Genomic DNA, 23,455 nt, shown 5'->3' on the forward strand with positions numbered 1-23,455 from the left:
AGAGAATTTCTCTTCACATTGCACAGGCATAAGAAAAAGCATGTGTATGGGTCTTCCCTTTCTAGTGGATTACTTCTTGTAGAGATGATGCCATTATCTGGGAATGGTCCTCAATTTGTATACCACCCATTTAGCTACGAAGGCCACCCTGGGCAGTTGTGGTGTATATTATACCATAACTTCATCGGAGAATATTATGGAGAAACAGTTCCTAATTTCTTAAGTTTGGTTGTTCACATAGTACTCTAAACTATTGTGTTTTCTAATGGCTCTAATTTAGTGTTTTGTTGTGATTACTTAATTGTATTTTAATATTATCACTTACTTTGTTTTTTTGCTGTACTTGTTTTTTTCTTTGTTTTTTCACGTTCTCAGCTACCTTGAGTCAGCAAGAAATAATAACAGCAGCAACAGCAATAATAGTAATAATACTATCATGTGTTAAACAGTAGGAGAGAATTGATGGCTTGTGTGCACACCATATATTAATTCGTAAAAATCTTTTTCTGTGTGGCACTGCTGGAGACACTTGCCCACCACAGGCAGACATTGTAATGTTTTTTATGTGGTTGAACTCCTCGTCCTTATAACCTCCCCCTTGTCTTTAGGGTTTTCTCATTCAGCATTTACCTTTGGTATCGAGAGCCATATCAGCCAGTCTAACATCAACGGTGCTCTGGTGCCCCCAGCTGCTTTGATTTCCATCATTCAGAAAGGCTTGCAGTATGTAGAGGCAGAAGTCAGTATTAATGAGGTAAGAAAATCTCTTTTCATTGACAGAATACTTTCTCGGCAATATGCTGGATTATCACTTGCCCTTTGTTAACACTCTTGATATTCCTGCTCTGTATCTTTACGGTCATGCTAGGTAACCACTGCTCGCCTTTCTCAGTTGTTTTCTTCCTAAATTAAATTGTTGCATGGAAAGATAACGGAGTTCAATCAGAGCAGTAATTAATTACAGAGATAAAGACACTACCCGGACTATTTCTGGATAGCAGTAACTATTTTCCTTGCACCAAAATGTTGGTTGATCAATGATCAGATGTTGAAATGGTGTTGATAAAGATGTTAATCTCCTCTTGTCCCATCCTTGAAAATATGAATGAGAAACTACCATAATTATTCTCCTAGCCCTATGGCAGAGCAAAATATTTTATCAACAAGAGAAAGTTTTTGCACAAAATTTGCAAAATCATACCATGCCTTAACACAAATGGCACAAGGTGACAATGGCTGCTGTTTTGTTTTATAGCCTTAAAGGAGTCACTGCATCAGAAGGGCTGTCTTCATCCTTTCTTAAAACAGTCAGCCAGTCATTCTGTGATTATTGTGTGTGTGCCCTTTCCTTATCAAAGTGAATGGACACTAGTTTTGCACAGAGACATTTTGTGCAGTTTACAAGTACATTGGCAAGGAAAAAAAATAGCATTCTTGTTTCGTTCTCCTTTGGAGAGTAGGAATCTTGAAAGTGTTTCATTGAGGTATCTTGTCAAATCAAGACAGCTTGTATCTATGAGAATGAAGACTTTAGTGAGTATTTTTCCCAGCCTTTCCTAATATTCATCATCAGGTGAAGTTCTGGGCAACCCTAAGAAAGAGAGATTTTTCAGCAGGACGCACTCCACTTGTGCAAGCATGATGTGCAAATGCTAAATGATTAAAAACATGCAGCATGTATACGTTGCTGTCTCTCATTTTATTAATTCAGTTACAATGCTCAGTAATCTTAATAAGATGGTGGAGTAAATTAAACAGAAGTGGTTTATCATATTTGAAGGCATGCTATTTTTGCCTTGGACTTATTCTGCCCTATCAGATTTGTATTAATTCTAAATGTATGCTGTATTCTGTAGGAATAACGTTCCCTTGGGGTATTTTTACCATCAAGAAGAGAGGCTTCATCTCCTCTTTTGTGTTAACCCTTTTTGTACATAAATTAAAACAGATAAATAAGTGGAGAACTATTTCCTAGCCAAATTATTTTCCTGAATTTCAGTTTGAGACCCTGAGGTTGTCACTTTGAGCAATTACAAACTGTGCAGGTGTTCACTCTCAAGTCCTTAATTCTGTACGGTAGTCTAAGTTGCTCGTGTCTCGCATAAAGAAATCTCTCACTGCTTTAGGTGAGGTATGATGGGCAAGCAAAACATTTCCATCGCCTTTGATACTCCTCTGCTTTTTCTTTTGAATTGGAATAAAGAGAGTATTTACCACTTTCACTGAGAAGAAATCCATTTATTCTGGAGGTGACATAAAGCCAAAGCGAGTAGTGAAGATAAATGAGGGAGTTCTGCTTCTCACAAGGAGTTTCCGGAACAGCTAAAAATAAGCCAGAGGATGTATATACATAGCTTTATGAGGCCACATTTTGCCTGTCACCCCCCCAAAAAAGGTTAAGATTTCCCTCCCATTAGTAATCAAACAATTAGATTTGCTAATATAAATGCATCCCCTTGAGCACACGTCAAGATCTTGTTTATAAAAATAGTTTTAGTCCCTTTGAATGGATGGTTGTGATTGCTTCTGCTTTAAGGCCTTGGATGTCTTATTGCTATCTGATATTCCTGGGAGCTGTTTCCTTTGTTTGGCCAGCTCTCTCTCTCTCTCTCTCTCTCTCTCTCTCTCTCTCTCTCTCTCTCTCTCTCTCTCTCTCTCTCTGTGTGTGTGTGTGTGTGTGTGTGTGTGGAAAACGAAAAGACTTGATTGAAGTGAATGTGATCCCTTTGTTCTTACGATGCCTATTCTAGCATTAAGTTGCTCCTAGAGAAAACAGTTTTGAATTATTAACTTTCATGGATTTCTCAAGCTTATGAGAAAGGAAAAAATGGGATTTCAGCTCACATACCTCTTTGAAAGTAGGCAGTCTATACATGCATTCTGTTCTTAAACACCTATTCCTCCTTTTGTACATATATAATATAAGAAAGGGGGACCAAAGAGAGCCCATATCTGACATATAGACATTTGAATACAGTGGTTCTCACCTCAGACACTGCCTTCAACCATGAATTGTCTTGAGGGGTGACAAGCCCCCTCTTAACATCCCCCTCCAGAAACAAGGTTATAATAGGTCAAAAAGGTTTGGCTGAATGGCTAGTGAAATACTGCTCATATTATAGTCAAATATAATGAACGTACATTATTAGAATAACAACAATGAAGATGACACATTATAATGTAGTCCTAAGCATCTTTACTCAGATCTAAATCCTACAGAGCTCAAGCAGGCTTATCCCTTTGTAAATAAGACTAGGATTCAGTCACTGTTTTCCAAAAGATATGTGACTCATGCTAATGACAAAATGGAATTAATTTAACTGTTGTTATGAAATAATTTCTGTGAGTTATAGACGAGATTCCTGTAAAAAAAGAACAATTTGTGTAAGTGTTCCTATATCTTGGTTTCTGTCAGAAGACTCCCAAGTTCCCTCATTTGCTAAATGAAATGAAATAACATAAGCAACAACACAACAAAAATCAAGTCATTTCTTTGATTATGCTAAATAAGGATAGAGATGGGCTGCATAGCTCAAGTGGGAGGAACCATAGTACCTACATGGAAGCTTCCAAGCTTATATCCCTGGCATTTCCAAGTAAGCTGAAGAAAAGACTCCTTTTGGAAGCTTTGAAGCTCTGTCTTGTCTGCCGTTCATTGCACACAGTACAGAGCTAGAAGTAGCAATGGTCAAGTTCACTATAAGTCGGTTTTATCTGTTCATGGCCAAATATTAGAGAGTCATGACAGTATTCTATTGTTTTTATATGCACAGAACAGAAAACATGGAAGCCACCACAACTGGTTGGCAAGATAACCATGACACATTAGTTGTATACTTAATTGTGCAACCAATACCTTGTCACTTAGCTGTGGCCGCTTCCACTTTTCCTTTCTGTACATTAAAAACACAGTTGCCTAGACTTTGATCTCCTTTCAAGCCATCTTTCCATTTCTGTCCCTTCTTTCTGGAAGTATAACAATAACTCTCTGACTCGCAGTGATTCTTGGTTTTGGAGTGGGTAAGTCTACTACTGTGCCAAAATCCAAATGTTTTACCAAATTGGGAAAGTTCTGAGAGTCTGGTAGCCATATTCCTCATACGTCATGCCCCCGCTTTTAAATCAGAATACTGTCAGAGTTGGTTCACGGCAACAAATACTTTGGCCGAGATTCTACTGTTCATTTTACAGTTGCATAAGAGGAATCACATAAGTTGTCACAGCTAATTGCAGCTAAGGGATGAGGTGCTGGGCATGCGATTCAGAGCTCCACAAGGCGCATAGCTATCTTATTCCCAGTAACTAATCAATTATCAGTTTAGTGATTTGATTCTTAGAGATTTGGTTTTGTGTGATGTTTTGTAAGTTTATTACTGTGAGGCCTTGCTGAGTTTCCTGGGCTTTCTTTTTGTCTCCTGACCACATGGCCTGGGGGTGGGGCCTAGGGGTGGGACTTCCTGCTTTAAAAGAGCGTGTCCCAGGACCGCGCGTCTAACTGTGCACGAAATTCTCAAATTTTGTATCTGGCCTTAATATGGTAAATAGGAAAGCCAATTAGATTTGCATAAGCCGGGGAGTCAGGAAAGTTTTAAGGATCAGATCATACTTTTGCACTATTAAAGAGCAGGCCAGGTAGGTAGGGCTCGTCAGCCATGGAAGGCAGCCCATCTAGGAGAAGGAAAACTCCGATTTCAAACCTCCACTGCCTTGTGGCTATATCCACTCATGGAAAAGGCTTCAGGAGTTAACCTTGAGGCAAAATCCAGAGCTGGAGTCCTTCTGCCAACTCCTGCGACATTGTGTCCTTCTGCCAACTCCTGCGACATTGCTGGAACCAGTTGCATTGGCTCTTGCCTTTCCATTGGACCATTTCAGCAATGTGGAGGGGGGGGATCTGCTGCTTGGGTAACAGCTTATCCTCCATATTACCTTACCTGGGCTTCATGCTCTGGAGAGGACACTCCTCGATTCAGAGCATGTTACCATAGTCTCTCGAGACTGAAGGATGCCTATGCTACTGTGATTTTATTATATGTTTATATTATGTTATATAAGCTTCCTGGAGTAGTGGCCTGGCCACTAGATGAGCAGGACAAAAATTTGAACAAACCTGCAATCCACAGAATCCTCTTGATTCCTCTTATGTTTACATAACATCCCAGCAGGCCGGTGTACAGGAGCCATACACCTTGGTTTAAAGGAAAGTTGTGTATCATCGTGCGCCTGTCATTAAATGTTTGTCTTTCCTCTGATCCTTCCCTCCACCCCCATCTTCAAACTAGGATGGTACTTTGTTCGACGGTAGGCCGATAGAGTCTCTCTCGCTGATAGACGCCGTAATGCCAGATGTAGTACAGACAAGACAGCAGGCTTACCGGGACAAGCTTGCCCAGCAACAAGCCGCAGCTGCAGTGGCTGCAGCTCCCACGAACCAACAGGGGTCTGCAAAGAATGGGGAAAATACCGCAAATGGAGAAGAAAACGGAGCCCACACTATAGCAAGTAAGATGGTTATGCTCTTTTTAAGAGGTGGCGTCATTTGTAGAAAACAGCCTGCTTGTAATATCTTGATAAGCAGTATTTGGGAAACCAAAACTGGTAGACGGACTATTTGTAGTGTTCTCTTCTGCATCTTGTATTTTTATTGAGAACATTTTACAGGTACTTTGCCTTCCCTATTACAACTGTTTCTTCATTATTCCTCAGAAGTTCGTTTGTGGCATGGTTGCAGCCAAACATGGATGAAGAAAATGGGTGTAATACCATTGCCTTGCCATGAAATGAACCAAATTGAGTTACTGCCTTAAGCACATACACAGCCCTGGAGGTTATGTTAAATAAAAGTTTGAAATCCAGTTCAGAACTATTCCCATCGATGCACTTTGTCACCCCTTCTTATTTCCATGTTAGAAGTCAGAAGCCACAAATCTCCCCCGCATCCCTTCAGCATCAAAGTGAGAGCCCTCCCCACCAAAAGGTACAGTGGTGCCTTGCAAGACTATTGCCTCACAAGACGATTAATCCGCAAGACGATTGGTTTTTGTGATCACTGTGGCGTTTCGCAAGACAATGTTTTCTATGGACGATTTTCGCAAGATGATTCCCCCCCCCATTGGAACGCATTATTTAGATTTCAATGCATTCCAATGGGGAACCGCGTTTCGCAAGATGGTGTTTTCACAAGATGATGTTTTTTGCGGAACGAATTAACATCGTCTTGCGAGGCACCACTGTAAAAGGAAGATCCCAAATTTGTATCCCAAAAGCAATCTCCTTTTCTTGAAGGAGGATACCCAGTTCTCCATTTTCTGTTGTCAGTGAAGGGGAGGTTGTACTAGATCTGTGTGCATGTCCTCCAATTTATTTTGAAGGCAAATGCAGCATTTGGGAGTGAATCCTGATCTAGGTCTAGGGTGATCTAGGTCTTTTCTGACTTCATTTGTGTCCCAGATCCAAATTTATTAGTAAATTCAGATTGTCAGCCTTTCCACTGACTACCACTGGAAAACGAAAACCGCTGGTTAAAGGATGAAATATCAGTCAACCGTTCTTAAATCATTATAAAAATAATTGTGTGACATCAAATTGATTCAAACTTATTTCTAGATAGAAATGCATAGAAATTGCCTTAATATTGTGTTTTAACAATGTAAGCACCCTTGGGTCCTTTTCAAAAACCTCAATAGTAGGAACAACATATTTAATAGATACTTACGTTTTGGTTAAAAATTTGTTATACAGTACTAGTCAATGTTTTTATAATGTTGATTGACTGTGCTCAATATTTTTGAATAATTTATTTATTTATTAAATTTATACCCCGCCCCTCTAGACCATGTCTAGTTCTGGAGAGACACCTTGGGATTGTACAGCTTGCTCAAGGCCACACAGGCTGACTCTTCTCTCTTGAGGCCCAGTGGGTAACTGAACTCCCAGATATACTTAAACCATGAGCTATAACCAGTCCATCTTAAATCATTTCCAGGTGTGAAATGATACAGTGATTGTGTTCAAACTGATGTTGTTTACCAACAAACCATTATCATTTTGTACAGGATTTGAAAAGGAAAGAAACACACTTAAAAGGACTGAATCTCATAGTGTAACATGCTATGTTTACACATTGTGAATGCGATGTTCTTGTGTGTTTTATCATGGCATTTAATTTCATTGTACAGAATAAAGTAAATTCAGTTCAATTCATTTCAATTCAGCCTGGGGTCTAAACTCCTTACCAAGTGTGAAATGCCAAATTGACTCACCCAATTTGTAGTTTGTGTCTACTATCCTAACCAATCATGTATATAGCAATCATATATATGAATGTCTCTTATCTCTAACGAACTAGACTTTAAAATATAGCAGTTAGTCTTCATCAGAACATTTTGTTTCTCCTTTCTTTTTCTTTCTTTCATTCTTTCTTGTCTGACAAAACAGCTGTGACTTTTTTCTTCAGTGATGCACGTGCTCTTTGGAGACAAGACATAAATAGAGGAATAAACATGCCATATTTCAGACAGGTAGTTTCAGGGGTTTGCATTCTGGGCACTTTTCAAGTTTTCTGCTTGGAAGCTCCATGATTAAAATGAAATTCTGGCCTCAGATTGAATGTTCCTGAGGCCACTGAGCAAAGGCCAGCTCCCCTCCTTCTCTTACGATCGCTTGTGTCTGTCATTGTTTGTTCTAGCTTGGGAACAAAGGGCCTTCCAAATTCAGCCCCCTCCCCCCAAAAAATCTCATCTTAGCAACAAGTAGGTGAGAAGCAACCTGATGGAAATTGGTTGCAATCCAGTGGGTGGTCCGGACTACCTTCTCCCAGTGTGTTTCTCCACATATATGGCTGTTGCTGGAGTTAGTTTTAATAGGCTGTTGTGAGCATGGAAACCTGCAGAAGTGCACATTCTTTTCCAGACCCAAACTCTTCATTCCTTCCCTTGTTTGGATTTAGAAAACACTCTTTCTCCCCTGTTAACTGTGAATTGCAGCCTATGGTGGAAATCCAAGCGACTGATGTAGTGATATAGTGATGTGTCAGCCACCCCTACTGGCTAAAGAGGCAAATGCTACTTGCTGTCTTTTTATACCTGCTCTGTTTGATGCCAGTGAAACTGGAAGGGTCTTTAAGCTCTCTTCCTTTCTACCTCGGGACTATATTAAATGTGTGTGTAAATACATTTGCTGGTGTGCTTAACGTTCTTAACATCGTTCACCATGAAGTATACAATAGAGTGATTAGCAAAAATTAATTGATCTGCCTTCTGCTGCTCGCCCAGTTTAATCCATCATGAACTTTCCATGCTGTCTTATTGTCTATTTTTTGTCTTTCCTTTTCCTTCCTTCCTTCCACTTCAGAAGAGATTTTTGGCTAGTTTAAAACAAGACCATCCTTTACTACCTTATAGGGGCGCTATAGGTTTAATATGACTTCTGTGCCTAATAAAAGAATTACTGTTACGATTAGCCCCTACTTTGCCATATAACTGCAACTTTTGGGTGAAGTTACCTGGGTATCTAAAATTGCTAGTCTATCTTTGTAGGAATCCAAGGATTTATTGCAGTTAGAAAGGATAAATAAAAATACTGTATTTCATTGTTATTAAATCTGAAAAAACTTCACTTTGACTAGTTTTCTGAGTAGGTCTTGGAATCCACCTCTCTGTGCTTACAGAAATGTAAGTCACATTGTAAGACAAAAATCCCTGTGCATATGAGAATCATTTGACTTTGTAATAAGCCAGTGTTACTATTATTTATTTTACTATTACATGTTCATTCCACCTTTTCTACAAATATCTCTGGATAATGTATCTAGTTTCTCCATCTTGCATCTTCATAACAACCCTCCAAAGTAGGTTAAGCTGAAAAAGAGAGCTAAACTGTAGACATAGTCTAGAGGGGCAGGGTAAAAATCAAATAAATAAATAAATAAATTTGTTGTTGTTGTTTAGTCATTAAGTTGTGTCCGACTCTTCATGACCCCATGGACCAGAGTACACCAGGCCCTCCTGTCTTCCACTGCCTCCCAGAGTTTGGTCAAAGTCATGTTGGTCGCTTCAATGACACTGTCCAGCCATCTCGTCCTCTGACATCCCCTTCTCCTCTTTCCTTCGCACTTTCCCAACTTCAGGGTCTTTTCCAGGGAGTCTTCTCTTCTCATGAGATGGCCAAAGAATTGAAGCCTCAGCTTCAGGATCTGTCCTTCCAGTGAGCACTCAGGGTTGATTTCCTTTAGAATGGATAGGTTTGTTCTCCTTGCAGCCCAGGGAGCTCTCAAGAGTCTCCTCCAGCACCACTATACCAGGTAGCAACTTTGCAATTGGAAACACTTTGCAACTGGAAGTAGAGATTCTCTGAATAACTTTTATTATTCTCTGAATAACTTTTGATTATCCCCATAGAAGGTTTTCCCTGTCCTGTGAGTTGCAAAATAGTTTTGCTTTGCTTGGTTCTTGGTTACTGGGATGTAAACAAGGTCTTCTTTTGATGGTGCAGGCTTGGTAGCTTTGAAGAAATATGTCAGAGGAATACAAAAGGATAAGATATAAGAGACAGAGAGAGAATGAATTAGTGCATAGAGTGGAACACCAGTGGATCTGCAGCTGGTCCACCAGCGGTGTATGTTTGGGAGATGGTGTGGAGGGGAATGTACAAATTAATAAATTTCACTGGGTGTTTTCTGGATGAAATAATTTGTCTCCTTTCAGTAATCTTCCTCCTTGTTTTTCTTCTTCCTCAGATAACCATACAGATATGATGGAAGTGGATGGCGATGTTGAAATCCCTCCAAACAAAGCAGTGGTGCTACGCGGTCATGAATCTGAGGTATTCATCTGCGCCTGGAATCCTGTTAGTGACCTTCTGGCCTCTGGGTAGGTTTTCCCTTAAGGGAGTCACTCATTTCAGTTCTTTACTCAAGTTCTCTGGGCTCTTCTTTTTCCCCCGCCTGTGCATATGCATAATGGGAAAAAGGAATGCAGGACGGAGCAACTTCTAATAAGAATATGATCTCCCAGACATTTTGTTTTTCTGAAGTGTAGTGAAGCAGAAATATGTAAAATTGGGGACCATTTTCAAAAATAATAGCAGCGATATTTTTTACCTGAGTGCCATGGTGATTGATGGCTTCTCTGGGCAAGTGAATGAGATACTAAGAAGGTTTTCCAGTTCTACTACTGTTTATGATAGAAATGTGTAGATGAAGCCAAGAGAACAAGAAATTAACAATAATCAAGAAGTGGGATAGTACTTTTCTTTGATAGAGTTCCGGTTTGACACTAGGATAAAATTTGGTTGTTAGTCCCAGCTAAATTGTGTCCACTGAATGAACAAAACTCGTTACATCAGCACTTAATTAAGGCCCAGTGGGATTCAGTGAGTCTGCTCTATTTGGAACTAAGAAGCGGATATGCCCCTAATGATTTTCTTATTTATAAGATGGATTGTTTTCCTTAAAATAAAAGGATGCATGTCAGTCAGCTAGAGATAATGTGTTAAACTTCAGTGTGTGTCTTTTAGCTTTTGAGTGGAAACGCTATCAGTGGTACCCTTTAAACTGTTACTGTAGTCGGAAATAAACACCGCTGAGCTCATTCCCAGGTAAAATGATCCTAATAAATTGGGCAGTATATCATGTGCTGCTGCTGTTCTTCAGTGTCTGTGTGTTTCATTGTGTGTGTTCACAATGAGCTCCTGCACGTCAAAATTTGCCACGACATTGCTGCTTTTCTTGGCAACCATCCACTTTTTAAGGAGGTGTCCTTTTGCAAGGGCACCATGAGTCCTTTCTGTGTCTCATTGCAAAAGCATAAGTTGCTAGAGAATTTGTTCAACATGCAAGGACTGCCTTGACAGAAGGTGGACCTAGAGGAAAGTTAAGTCATCAATACACTGTGAGCCAACTGGAAAGTGTCTGGGCTGGCCACTTATTACAGGGCCATATCATTATCCAGTGTTCTTTTCTGGTGGGGGACTGCACCCATGTGATTGTTGTGGCTCATAAAATTATTCCAAAACACAATGGTGGCAGCAGGCTTATTTATGTCCTCAACATGATGTAGTGCTATCACAGGTTTCTCTCAGAAATGTGATTGATGGAGTCCAGAGTCTTTTTAGAAGCCTTCCTGAGCCTCCTCCAAAGAAATATGGTTTTCTCCACTCCATCCTACCCTATTCCAGTTTTATTTTATTTCAGTGACCAGGAAAAAAAAACCTTTTGAAAAAGGGGTTCTGCTCCCTTCCCGTTGTATACAGAGGGACTCTTCTGACCCCATGGGGGATGCTCAGGCCACAAAAATGGCCACTGAGTCTTGAAGCTTGACCATCACTGGTTCTTGTGGCTGTGTTATGAAATCCAACAATTTTGGAATTGCATTCTTTTACATGTTAGTTTATTTGCCAGTTTTCCCTAATTTGCATTATATTACAAGGGGAGTGGTTATAATATATAATCTTATAATCTTAGAACTGCAGGTTGGAAGGGGCCCTTATGGATCATTGAATCCAGCCCCTGTCAAGGATGCACAGTGGGGAATCGAACTCCCAGCCTCTGGCACTGCAGCCAGCAACGTAAACCACTGAGCTGTCCAGAGGTTATTGTTGTCCTGTCTTTGGGTATGCTTTGTAGCAGCACAGTCCTCTTTCCAAGGCCCTAATTGGGCCGTGGGAAGAGGACACATGCCTTCCCCCGACACCACTGCTTCTATTTTTATTTATTTTTATTTAACATATTTTTACCCCACCTTTCTCTTTAAAAAGGACGAAAGGTGGCTTACATCATTAAAATATTTAAAAATATTCTTAAAATGTTGATCTGCTTATTTTGCAGTTCAGGAGATTCAACGGCAAGAATATGGAACCTTAGTGAAAACAGTACCAGTGGATCCACGCAGCTGGTCCTTCGGCATTGTATACGAGAAGGAGGCCAGGATGTACCGAGCAACAAAGACGTGACTTCTCTTGATTGGAATGTAAGCAGAAATGTTAAGGTTTTATATCATTCTTCATGAAATTCCAGTGTTTTCAGACTTGAGGTCTACTGGTTGTTTACAAGGGAGGGGTTTCTTAATTTCTACTTTGAACTGTGAGTCGGATATTCTTTTTGTTGCAGAAATGTTGCCATTTTGTATATCTGGGTATATTTTGTATATCTAGTTATGCAAGCCCAGTATCAAGAACTTGTTAAACAGCATATTTGTGTTAATCCGTTGTCAAGGCCTCATTAGGAATCATTAGGGACCCAAGAAGCTTTCTGAAGGATTTAACCCATCTAGCCAGTATTTCTTATGTGTATAGACAGTTGTTTTCCAGAGTTCACCAAGAGTTTTTCCAGCACATCCTGGAGATGTAGGGGACTGAACCTGCAAACTCTTGAACACAAAGGGTGTGCCCTGCCTCTGAAACACAACCCCATATTATGAGCAGGAGTAGGGCTGCTGTTAAAATTGTATACAAGTGAAATTCATGGTTGAGCTTAGAAGTCTCTACATGGAAGTTTTGCCCACTTTGATAGGCAAACCACCAAAGAAATTTCAAGGGAAAGAATCATTGCACGTGGCATTTCTCCAAAGAGTTGTCTGAGAAGATTAGTCCCATTTCCTCAAACTGTTGCACCTGCATGGCGGAAATAGAATGGGATGAAATAAGCGGAAAGTAGTCCTTGCAAATGATCTTCTTGGTGCAGGACGGGGGGTCACCTTGAGTGTTTGGGTTGGCATGGAGCATGTCCTGAGTGGCTTTAGTCAGAACTGGGTACAGTGTTCAGTGGGGTTTACTCCCCCATACATATGCAGAACTCCATGGCCTCTATATCTGTTCCCATCAAAGAGAGCACTGCCAACTTTATGAAGATGCTAGCTTTCTCAGATGTGGTCTCTTGAGGTAATCACCTAAAAATCTTAAATGTTTTGTCTCACAGAGTGAAGGGACACTTCTAGCAACGGGCTCCTATGATGGATTTGCAAGGATATGGACTAAAGATGGTAAGCACACCATTTTCCAGACCTTTTCCCCGTTCTTATGCAGCGGGTTCCAGATTAATTGTTCTTTAAAACAAAAGCACCAGACACATATTCTAATGAATACTCTCTTTAATTTTTAGGTAATCTTGCCAGCACGTTAGGGCAACATAAAGGTCCCATATTTGCATTAAAATGGAATAAGAAAGGCAACTTCATTTTAAGTGCAGGTGTGGACAAGGTGAGAAGACTTATTTAAAATTCATTGTTGCAAGATTAAGTTTCAAAGTATCAGTAGTGATGGGTTTATATTAGCAGGTAAAAGACAGTTAAATTATGGAAGGTTGCCTGCCTTTTGGAATAGCAATCTTGCTCTGAATTGATCAGGCTGGTAATATAGCAGATGATTTATAGGCAGTACAGAGAGCAGACATGATCTCTTAATGCAAGAAGAAATCACAATACAGTCCACTGTTGTGACAGGGAGGAGAGCTATCAAATAAACGAACTCATAAAAGCAGATGAGAACTCCTGTGGCTGAAGCAGTTTAAAACTAGGAACTGGCAAGTACATGGAGAATTGCAAAAAAATAAAAAATAAAAAAAATCTTATTTACATATGATGTCCCCATGAATTTCCTCTCATTCCCCCAAAGAGCTATCTTGTCTATCACAGAGCAGGAAAACTACATATATTGTGCTAGGAGTAGCACCCAGCACTTTTGTTTCTGATCATGGGGCATTCTTGGCAAAGATACTGGAGTGGCTTGCCATTTCCTACTCCAGGTGGATTGCGTTTAGTCGGAACTCTCCACTATGTCCTGTCCGTCTTGGGTGTCCCTGCACGGCATAGCCCATAGCTTCTCTGAGTTACTCAAGCCCCTTCGCCACGACAAGGCAGCAATCCATGAATGATAGAATGATAGAATGATGTCAATACGAATCCAAGGCAGACCATTCAACATCACAATAATCCAAGTTTATGCACCAACCAGCATTGCTGAGGAGACTGAAATTGAACAATTCTATGAAGATTTACAACACCTTCTAGAACTGACACCAAAGAAAGATGTTCTTCTCATTCTAGGGGACTGGAATGCTAAAGTAGGGAGCCAAGAGATAAAAGGAACAACAGGGAAGTTTGGCCTTGGAGTTCAGAACGAAGCAGGACAAAGGCTAATAGAGTTTTGTCAAGAGAATAAGCTGGTCATCACAAACACTCTTTTCCAACAACACAAGAGGCGACTCTATACATGGAAATCACCAGATGGGCAATATCGAAATCAGATTGATTATATTCTCTGCAGCCAAAGATGGAGAAGCTCTATACAGTCAGCGAAAACAAGACCTGGAGCTGACTGCGGTTCTGATCATCAGCTTCTCATAGCAAAATTCAAGCTTAGACTGAAGAGATTAGGAAAAACCACTGGGCCACTCAGGTATAATCTAAACCAAATCCCTTATGAATACACAGTGGAAGTAAAGAACAGATTTAAGGAACTAGATTTGGTGGACAGAGTGCCTGAAGAACTTTGGATAGAGGCTCGTAACATTGTCCAGGAGGCAGCAACGAAAACCATCCCAAAGAAAAGGAAATGCAAGAAAGCAAAGTGGCTGTCCAACGAGGCCTTAGAAATAGCAGAGAGGAGAAGGGAAGCAAAATGCAAGGGAGATAGGGAAAGTTACAGAAACTTGAATGCAGACTTCCAAAGAATAGCAAGGAGAGACAAGAGGGCCTTCTTAAATGAACAATGCAAAGAAATAGAGGAAGATAACAGAAAAGGAAAGACTAGAGATCTGTTCAGGAAAATTGGACATATTAGAGGAACATTTTGCGCAAAGATGAACATGATAAAAGACAAAAATGGGAGGGACCTAACAGAATCAGAAGACGTCAAGAAGAGGTGGCAAGAATACACAGAGGAATTATATCAGAAAGATTTGGATATCCCGGACAACCCAGACAATGTAGTTGCTGACCTGGAGTCAGACATCCTGGAGAGCGAAGTCAAGTGGGCCTTAGAAAGCCTGGCTAACAACAAGGCCAGTGGAGGTGATGGCATCCCAGTTGAACTATTTAAAATCTTGAAAGATGATGCTGTTAAGGTGCTACATTCAATATGCCAGCAAGTTTGGAAAACTCAACAGTGGCCAGAGGATTGGAAAAGATCAGTCTACATCCCAATCCCAAAGAAAGGCAGTGCCAAAGAATGCTCCAACTACCGTACAATTGCACTCATTTCACACGCTAGCAAGGTTATGCTCAAAATCCTACAAGGTAGGCTTCAGCAGTATGTGGACCGAGAACTCCCAGAAGTACAAGCGGGATTCCGAAGAGGCAGAGGAACTCGAGACCAAATTGCTAACTTGCGCTGGATTATGGAGAAAGCCAGAGAGTTCCAGAAAAATATCTACTTCTGCTTCATTGACTATGCGAAAGCCTTTGACTGTGTGGACCACAGCAAACTATGGCAAGTTCTTAAAGAAATGGGAGTGCCTGACCACTTTATCTGTCTCCTGAGAAACCTATATGTGGGACAGGAAGCAACAGTTAGAACTGGTCATGGAACAACTGAGTGGTTCAAAATTGGGAAAGGAGTACGGCAAGGCTGTATATTGTCCCCCAGCTTATTTAACTTATATGCAGAATACATCATGCGGAAGGCTGGACTGGAAGAAACCCAAGCCGGAATTAAGATTGCCGGAAGAAATATCAACAACCTCCGATATGCAGATGATACCACTCTGATGGCAGAAAGTGAGGAGGAATTAAAGAACCTTGTAATGAGAGTGAAAGAGGAGAGTGCAAAAAATGGTCTGAAACTCAACATCAAAAAAAACTAAGATCATGGCCACTGGTCCCATCACCTCCTGGGAAATTGAAGGGGAAGATATGGAGGCAATGACAGATTTTATCTTCCTGGGCTCCATGATCACTGCAGATGGAGACAGCAGCCCTGAAATTAAAAGGCGCCTTCTTCTTGGGAGGAAAGCGATGACAAATCTTGACAGCATCTTGAAAAGCAGAGACATCACCTTGCCAACAAAAGTCCAAATAGTCAAAGCTATGGTTTTTCCTGTCGTGATGTATGGAAGTGAGAGCTGGACCATAAAGAAAGCAGACCGCCGAAGAATTGATGCCTTTGAATTGTGGTGCTGGAGGAGGCTCTTGAGTATCCCCTGGACTGCAAGGAGAACAAACCTATCAGTTCTAAAGGAAATCAACCCTGAATGCTCACTTGAAGGACAGATCCTGAAGCTGAGGCTCCAGTACTTTGGCCATCTCATGAGAAGAAAAGAGTCCTTGGAAAAAACCTTGATGTTAGGAAGGTTTGATGGCAAGAGGAGAAGGGGACGGCCGAGGATGAGATGGCTGGACAGTGTCTGCGAAGCAACCAACATGAACCTGACACAACTCCGGGAGGCAGTAGAAGACAGGAGGGCCTGGCGTGCTCTGGTCCATGGGGTCACGAAGAGTCGGACACGACTAAACGACTAAACACAACACACACAGCACCCAGCACACTCCCCTGGCTTTGTCCCATTTTTCTTGAAAGTATCCCACCTAAATAGAAAGATGCAACCTTTAATCCATGAAATTAGTTTAAGAAAAAACTTTTGATTAATCAGAACAGTGTCCTCAATTGCTCAAGAGAGGAAGAGAACAATGGATTAGTGGATTGTTTATTTTATTGGGTTATATTCTGTCTTCTTCCCAAACCTAAAACACAGAGTGGTTCACCAGATCAGTTTTCAAAGATGTGTTAGATCTGTTCAAGCATGGGAAAAAAGGTTTCCGGAACCTTTAAGATTAACAGATTTATTTCATGGATTATGCAAAATCCACAAAAATGAATCCCCAGAAGCTCATGTTAATCTGTTAGCTTTAAACATGTCACAATATATATTTTCTTTTGTATTATAGATCACGTGTTTAAAACAAATATAGATAAAAAGATATGAAAGATTAGCATTTTTAGGGACAGTTAGATTAATGATAATATTAAAACATGAATGAATAAAAGTAATTTAAAAGATGATCTGTTAAAAAAAAAGGAAATACAAGCGGTGGAACATGTCAGTTAGAAGCCCTAACCTTACAGAAAAACCTGCTGGAATTAAAAAAATGCCTGCCAGTTGAAAGACAGTATGAAAGTGCCCAGTCTAACCTACTGTGGATGATGATGATGATTTAGGCACGTATCCCACTGGGTTGCCTACAAATGGAAGGGAAATCACAGAAACTACCATGGCTATTTCTCCCTGTGATTATACATATGGCTAGACAAATAGCCACAGCTACGTCTTTGGTTTCTGTTGTACATGTGGGCGATCTTATGGGATACCGGCCTTAGTATGTTAACTTACTTTGTATTCAAGGCTGTCCTGGGAAGTGTTAACATGACTAAAAAGCTTCCTGACTGTTAGAGCAGTATGGCAGTGGAACCAGTTACCTCGAGAGATGACGAGTGCTTCAATGCTGGAGGTGTTCAAGAGAAATGTAGACAATCACCTGGCAGATATAGGCCCCTTCCAACTTCATGATTTTATGATTCTGACATAACATTGTCAAACTTTGCTCCTTAAATAGTTTCAAAAAGGGCTTTTTCTTAGGAAAGTCAGTCACAATCAGAGTAAGAGAAGATAGGAAAAAGGAGTATATGAACTTTAAAAGGTTGCTTCTTCTTGGGTAGAACTCTATGTTTGTGGGAGTGAGAGAGAGACATAAATAGTGTCCACATAGGAGGGGCAGCTCACAGCCCCCAGCAGAGAGGGGGTGTCTCTCGATTGATGATGAGAGCCATCCCACTGCTCTGACCCCCTACCTATCAAACAGGCTGTATTGTAAGTACTTAGAAGAGCCAGAAAGTCATGTTGGTACTTACCATGTTACGTTCATTTTATGTAATGAAAGAAGAGATCTTGAACATCAGGTTGTACTGCTTAACTTGTTTTGAATGTGACTCTCAGTTCAGGATGGTCTCCTCAGCGACATAAGAAAAAGCTTCTGCTTGCAGCAGTGTATAGCATAGCATAGCATAGCATAGCATAGCATAGCATAGCATAGCATAACCACCCTTTCTCCAAGTACAGGACCCAAGCCACATCACATCATGAGCCAAAACAAAAACTACTAAAACCTCCCACAATTAGTTATATTAACCAACAATTTAAAATAATTAGATGAATCACCGCAAGCACTGAATTAAAACAAGATTTCAAAAAGCGCTGAATTAAAAGCCATTTAAAGCCACATAAGAGAACATTAAAATATATGACACCCACCATTAAAATACCCTTCAGTTAATGGCCAGAAACCTATCTGAATGAAGTCTTTGTCTGCTGTTGGAAGGAGAGAGCAGTGTGAGCCAGCCTAGCCTTCTGTAAAAGGGAGTTCCAGAACCTCAAAACAGCCACTAAAAAAGCTATCTTGTTCTCACCAAGCAGGCATTTGAGGACAATGGGACACAGAGAGAAGGGCAGGAGAAAGGCTTACCTCAAAGATTTAAGATCCAGGTAGATTCATATGGGGAGATCTGGTCTTTCAGATAGCCTAATCTGAAGTAGCTTTAGTATCCATATCTCACATTACATGCAAAAGGTAAGAAAAAACATACGTTATGAAACTTTCACAAGAACAGGAGATGGCATGTAATTGGAAGTCAAGAAGGAGGTTAGGACCCTTTCCACAACATCATCTATTCTTGGCTCCTTTGCGTGGCCCATTGGCAGGGAAACCTATGGTGAACAGTATACATATCCTTGAGAATAACATCTAAGTAGTAACTAAGGGAAAACATGGCAGGCCTGCAAATATTGGAAGGGAAGTACATTTAATAGGAGCATTCTAAGGAGTGATATAATGGTCAGAATAATGATAATAAGAAAACTGTTAGGAATTTCTCTTAGTAGAAAATTGTAAGTACTGTAGTACTTTTATAGTGGTTGACCTGTAAAAATATGATGTTGCATAAGAATGGCCCAGCAACATTTGCAGTATTTGTTGTTATCTTGCCTTTGTTCTTTGCATTCAGACCACAATTATCTGGGATGCACATACTGGAGAAGCCAAACAGCAGTTTCCTTTCCATTCTGGTATGTATTTCTTTTGAAAGAAGCCATTGCTTTTCTGAAGGAAAGAAGGAACAATTCTCAGTGAAAGCCAATTTCCTTCACAGTGGTTGTGATGGGATATGTGTGGCTTGGGCATTTTTGTTTTGTTTTTTTAATTGTTCACAAAATACCTCTGCTAGGCAACATCATTCCTTTTCACTTTGCATTTCAGTTGGTTCAGTTTTGGAAAACAACAGCAATGTTGACATCTGAATCATTTCCAAGTTAATTTGTATCTTCTTTTATAAACCAGTCCTTTCACAAAACCACCCTTACCTTTGTTCTTTATCAGTCAAATCTCTTAATTTGTGTGGTTTTCTGAGCCTTGTTTTAATAGATCTTGCCTTCATTCTTGGTCTTAGGGGATCACTTGAGAAATAATGTTTCCAACTTTTTTTTGTATTTGATTACACTTGAAATATGCTTATTTTGATTGTACTATTCCAGCAAGCCTAAGAGGTAGTAGCATAGAATCATAAAATAATTGAGTTGGAAGGGGGCTATAAGACCATTGAATCCAACCCCCTGCTCAGTGCAGGAATTCAAATCAGAGCAGACCTGACAGATAGTTGTCCAGTTTTCTCTTGAATGCCTCCACCATTCGAACACTCACCACCTTCCAAGATAATTGTTTCCATTGTTGTACTGCTCTAACTGTTCAGTAGGTTTTCTTGATATTCAGTCTAAATCTGGCTTCCTGCAGCTTGAGTCCATTATTACATATTAGGTTAAATTGGTAAGGCAAACCAATAATGATTTTTTAGGCCATCCCCAGTGTTTCATGGCAAAGCAGCCATGCAAATGAACCTGGGTTGTCCATAGCTACATCAGAGATCCCTCCAGATTCTAACCCAGCTGGCTCTTTGGTTGAAACCATAGGGCTTGGCTAGTATAAAAGCCTTTTAGGGAGGGGACCACACCCCCTCCACAGGGCAACAGCTGGTTTGGCCAATTCCAGAAATAGCCTTGGGCAACATTCCCTCTAAGACACGCAGACAGATAGCGCTGCATTGGGTGCGCACAGCCGACCCAGTGTTTCTGCCCATTTGCTTCCAGTTGTGGCTGGAATTCCATGCTCATGGGGTGAAGCCCCTATGCAGCTCTCTGGAAAATTAGAGGGAACGTTGGCCTTGGGTCTCAGCACAATAAGAAGTCAGCGTTGTCACTGTCTGCTCAATTTTGCCTTCATAGAATCATGAAGTTGGAAGGGGCCTATAAGGCCATTGAATCCAACCCCCTGCTCAGTGCAGGAATGCAGATCAAAGGATATACGTGTCAGGTGGTTGTCTAAATTTCTCTTGAATGCCTCCAGTGTTGGAGCATTCGCCACCTCTCGAGGTAATTGATTCCATTGCTGTACTGCTCTAACAGTTAGGAAGTTTTTCCTGATATTCAACTGTTTTACCCTTCAGACCTTGGGGGACCCTAAGACCCGTCACTAGCCTCCTTACTCCCCCCCCCCCAAAAAAACAGAAAGTACCCATCTGATTTCAGCCATTTCTGGGCCAGGTGCAGGAAGGCTCGTGATGGCCAAGCCCATCCCTGCAATAAGGTATGAATCCAATTAGTACGCCCCATTGAATCAACAAAACTCCCATAAGTGTGGTCTTATCAAGTCCCATTCATTCAATGGGTCTACTTGAGTTGAAGTTAAACATTGGATTTACTCCAAGGCCTTTTTGCTGGAGTGAACTATAGAACCTATTCTGGATTTCCCTCAATGCACTGCCCTCTGAGTTGCGCACCGATGTCTTTGATACAATTTCCCTCATGATCATAAGATGGATGTGATAGTTCTTATACTTTTTCTCCCTTTCTGTCAATAGCACCAGCGCTAGACGTTGACTGGCAGAGCAACAACACATTCGCCTCCTGTAGCACAGATATGTGTATTCATGTCTGTAAATTAGGCCAAGATAAGCCCATCAAAACCTTCCAGGGCCATACAGTAAGTAGCCTTTTTTTGTTTCACAGCGTTTGAAAGTTACATTTCATTTACTCCATGCTAGAGCCACTCATGGCACAAAGTTAAAAGGGTGGGGAGGAGCTTAGAATGTCCACAACCAAGGGGAATGCCTGAACCCAAAGTAGCAGGGTGTGGCACTTATCCCTACCGAGACTGTGGGACACTGCTTATAAAGCTATGGCTCCAGAAATGTCATGACATTACAGGGGAAATTTATGAGATACATACCACTGTTCTAAAACCCAGCTGCAGCATCCTTGCGGGATTCTTTGGCAATCATGAGTGCTTTGAAAAGCAGCTAAGCTTTTCAAATTCTTAGGAGAGGTAGAAACAGCATGCCTCTTGCCTGTTGTAGCGATATAACCTTGTTTTGCTGATACGGTGCTCTGGTGTTATTATTAAGAGGGTGCTTTTGGCCATTTCCAGAGATGCCAAGGGATCCTGTAAATAAAGAGACAATAAAACATCTGCTCTCCAGCTAGAAGGATTTCCCTCTGAACTGAATGGGACAGGCATAAACTGTTCATAGGTACCCTTGGGATTCGCACTTTCATTAGGTCCTTCTGTTATAAGGATACAATAGAAAACCCCACAGACCTCCTTGACTCAGAGAAACTTCTAGGTAGAAATGTTCTACTACATTTCCAGCATCCCACCATTCTACTTTATTTCCAGCCCGTGCCCAGTTTTAAGTTTCGTGCCGTGTGACTGCTGAGTTGAGAGAGAGTCTTCTTTCCTTTCCTTTTGCTGTCCTCTGTGTAAAGCCTACAGATACCAAAGGTATTTTCCCTGTTCAATTTCAGAATGAAGTTAATGCAATCAAATGGGACCCCACTGGTAATCTACTGGCATCGTGTTCTGATGACATGACTTTAAAGGTAAAAGTGAACTAGCTTTTTTATGCTATACTTTCCTGGCCTTGCTATTGAGAGCACAGCTAATGAAATCTTATGCAGAACTTTGAAATGCCAGCTGTCGGTCCTGATGGGCATTTCCAGTAATCTGTGGCAAAATGGGAGTTGATGTCCTAGAAAACTATAAGAACTACCTTGTTGTATCAAACCCATCATGTCTGTCTCCCATATTGATTACTCTCCACTCCCACCACCATGTTTCGTGTTACTATACCCCAGCATTAGGAATTGAAAGATAGCCAGTAGCTTGTGGCCCTCAGAATACTGTATGTCAGGACTTCATGGAATGTTTCAGTGACTTGAGCAAAATGTTGCTTGGAGATCTGCATTCTTTTCTTAGTGGTGCTTTTACTGCCAACCAATTTAATTGACTTGCTTCACTTTTCTGAGCTGAATTATGCCAAGCCTGCATGGAACTTTGCCAAGACACGCACCTATCCTCCTGTCTAGCCCTGACTTAGTGCCGATAGTGGCTGGTCATTGCCCAAAAATCATATTGCACTTAAAGGGAATTTCTCAAATGGGTGTTCATATGGTTCACATTTGTTTGTGTGTTTGGCCATCTGTCACATGCCTAAACACACAAATAAATGCACAGCATGGTTACGTCCGTGTTGCACACCCATGTTGCATACCAGCCCGCCAGAATGATCATGTTGAACTGTTTCTGGATTACGTCGCGTGACTACAGTTGGATTCTGGCTGCTTTTCTCTTGCGCAGAAGTTCTGTAGTTTGTTTCATTGGCTATATATACCATCTGAGCACTATTCTGGGCAATTCACAACAAGTGAAATAACAGATGGATAACAAAAACATGTGAAACTATTTTTTAAAAATCAGAATAAGGATAAAAAGGCACTTTCTCTATGAAAGTGAAAGCAGAGGCAGAGGGTCGTTATGGAAGTACTCCATGGAGACCAGTGTTTTAAGCTGTATTTTGAACCTTAGCAGGTTAGGGGCCAGGGAATAACTCCATTGACAGCTGGTTCCATTAAGTTGGTGCCACCGCAAAGAAGGCTCAGCTCCTCCTTGTACAAGACTTCCAGGCCTCTCTTGGAGTGGGAACACAGAGGAGCATAGCCTGGGAGGATCTGGAGGGTTGAGCAGATGACATTGGGGAGAGAGAGACTTGGAACAGTAGCGTCTACGTGAAGTAAATGAGAGAAATGTAGGAAACTGCCTTGTACAGAGTCAGAGGGACAGATCATTTAGCTCACTACTGTCTGCACTGAATGGCTCTCCACAGTTTCAGGCAGGGGTACTCTGAAGTATTAATACTGCCCACAGGACTTGAACGTTACCATGTAGGTTGCAACCTATTTGCTTATGTAGCAGGGTAACTGACTCAAACCCCAGAATAGAAGTGTCTGTTGCAAATGGTGGACCTCGATGCAAAGCAGCATTTTGCCTATTTTACCCATGTCTCTATGACCCTTTTGCCTCAGCAGCTTGCTCCGTGAAAATCACCAGGCTCACACACAGAGCAGACTGCCTCCGTATATCAACCT

The 23,455-nt window shown here is 41.0% G+C and overlaps 1 protein-coding gene across 3 annotated transcripts in view; it reads left to right on the forward strand.

Moving 5' to 3' along the window:
• Positions 1 to 23,455, forward strand: part of TBL1XR1 (TBL1X/Y related 1) — a 194,604-nt gene that overhangs the window by 156,619 nt on the left and 14,530 nt on the right. For all 3 annotated transcript variants that reach the window (XM_020799055.3, XM_072996221.2, XM_072996220.2), the window contains 9 exons: positions 609 to 754; positions 5,283 to 5,502; positions 9,737 to 9,869; positions 11,825 to 11,966; positions 12,914 to 12,977; positions 13,097 to 13,194; positions 18,988 to 19,048; positions 20,893 to 21,014; positions 21,836 to 21,910. In XM_020799055.3, coding sequence (XP_020654714.1) covers positions 609 to 754; positions 5,283 to 5,502; positions 9,737 to 9,869; positions 11,825 to 11,966; positions 12,914 to 12,977; positions 13,097 to 13,194; positions 18,988 to 19,048; positions 20,893 to 21,014; positions 21,836 to 21,910 — 1,061 coding nt within the window. The remainder of the gene's footprint in view (positions 1 to 608; positions 755 to 5,282; positions 5,503 to 9,736; positions 9,870 to 11,824; positions 11,967 to 12,913; positions 12,978 to 13,096; positions 13,195 to 18,987; positions 19,049 to 20,892; positions 21,015 to 21,835; positions 21,911 to 23,455) is intronic.

The sequence above is a fragment of the Pogona vitticeps genome, chromosome 3 (genome assembly GCF_051106095.1).
Source record: "Pogona vitticeps strain Pit_001003342236 chromosome 3, PviZW2.1, whole genome shotgun sequence".
In the NCBI taxonomy this organism is placed as follows: domain Eukaryota; kingdom Metazoa; phylum Chordata; class Lepidosauria; order Squamata; family Agamidae; genus Pogona; species Pogona vitticeps.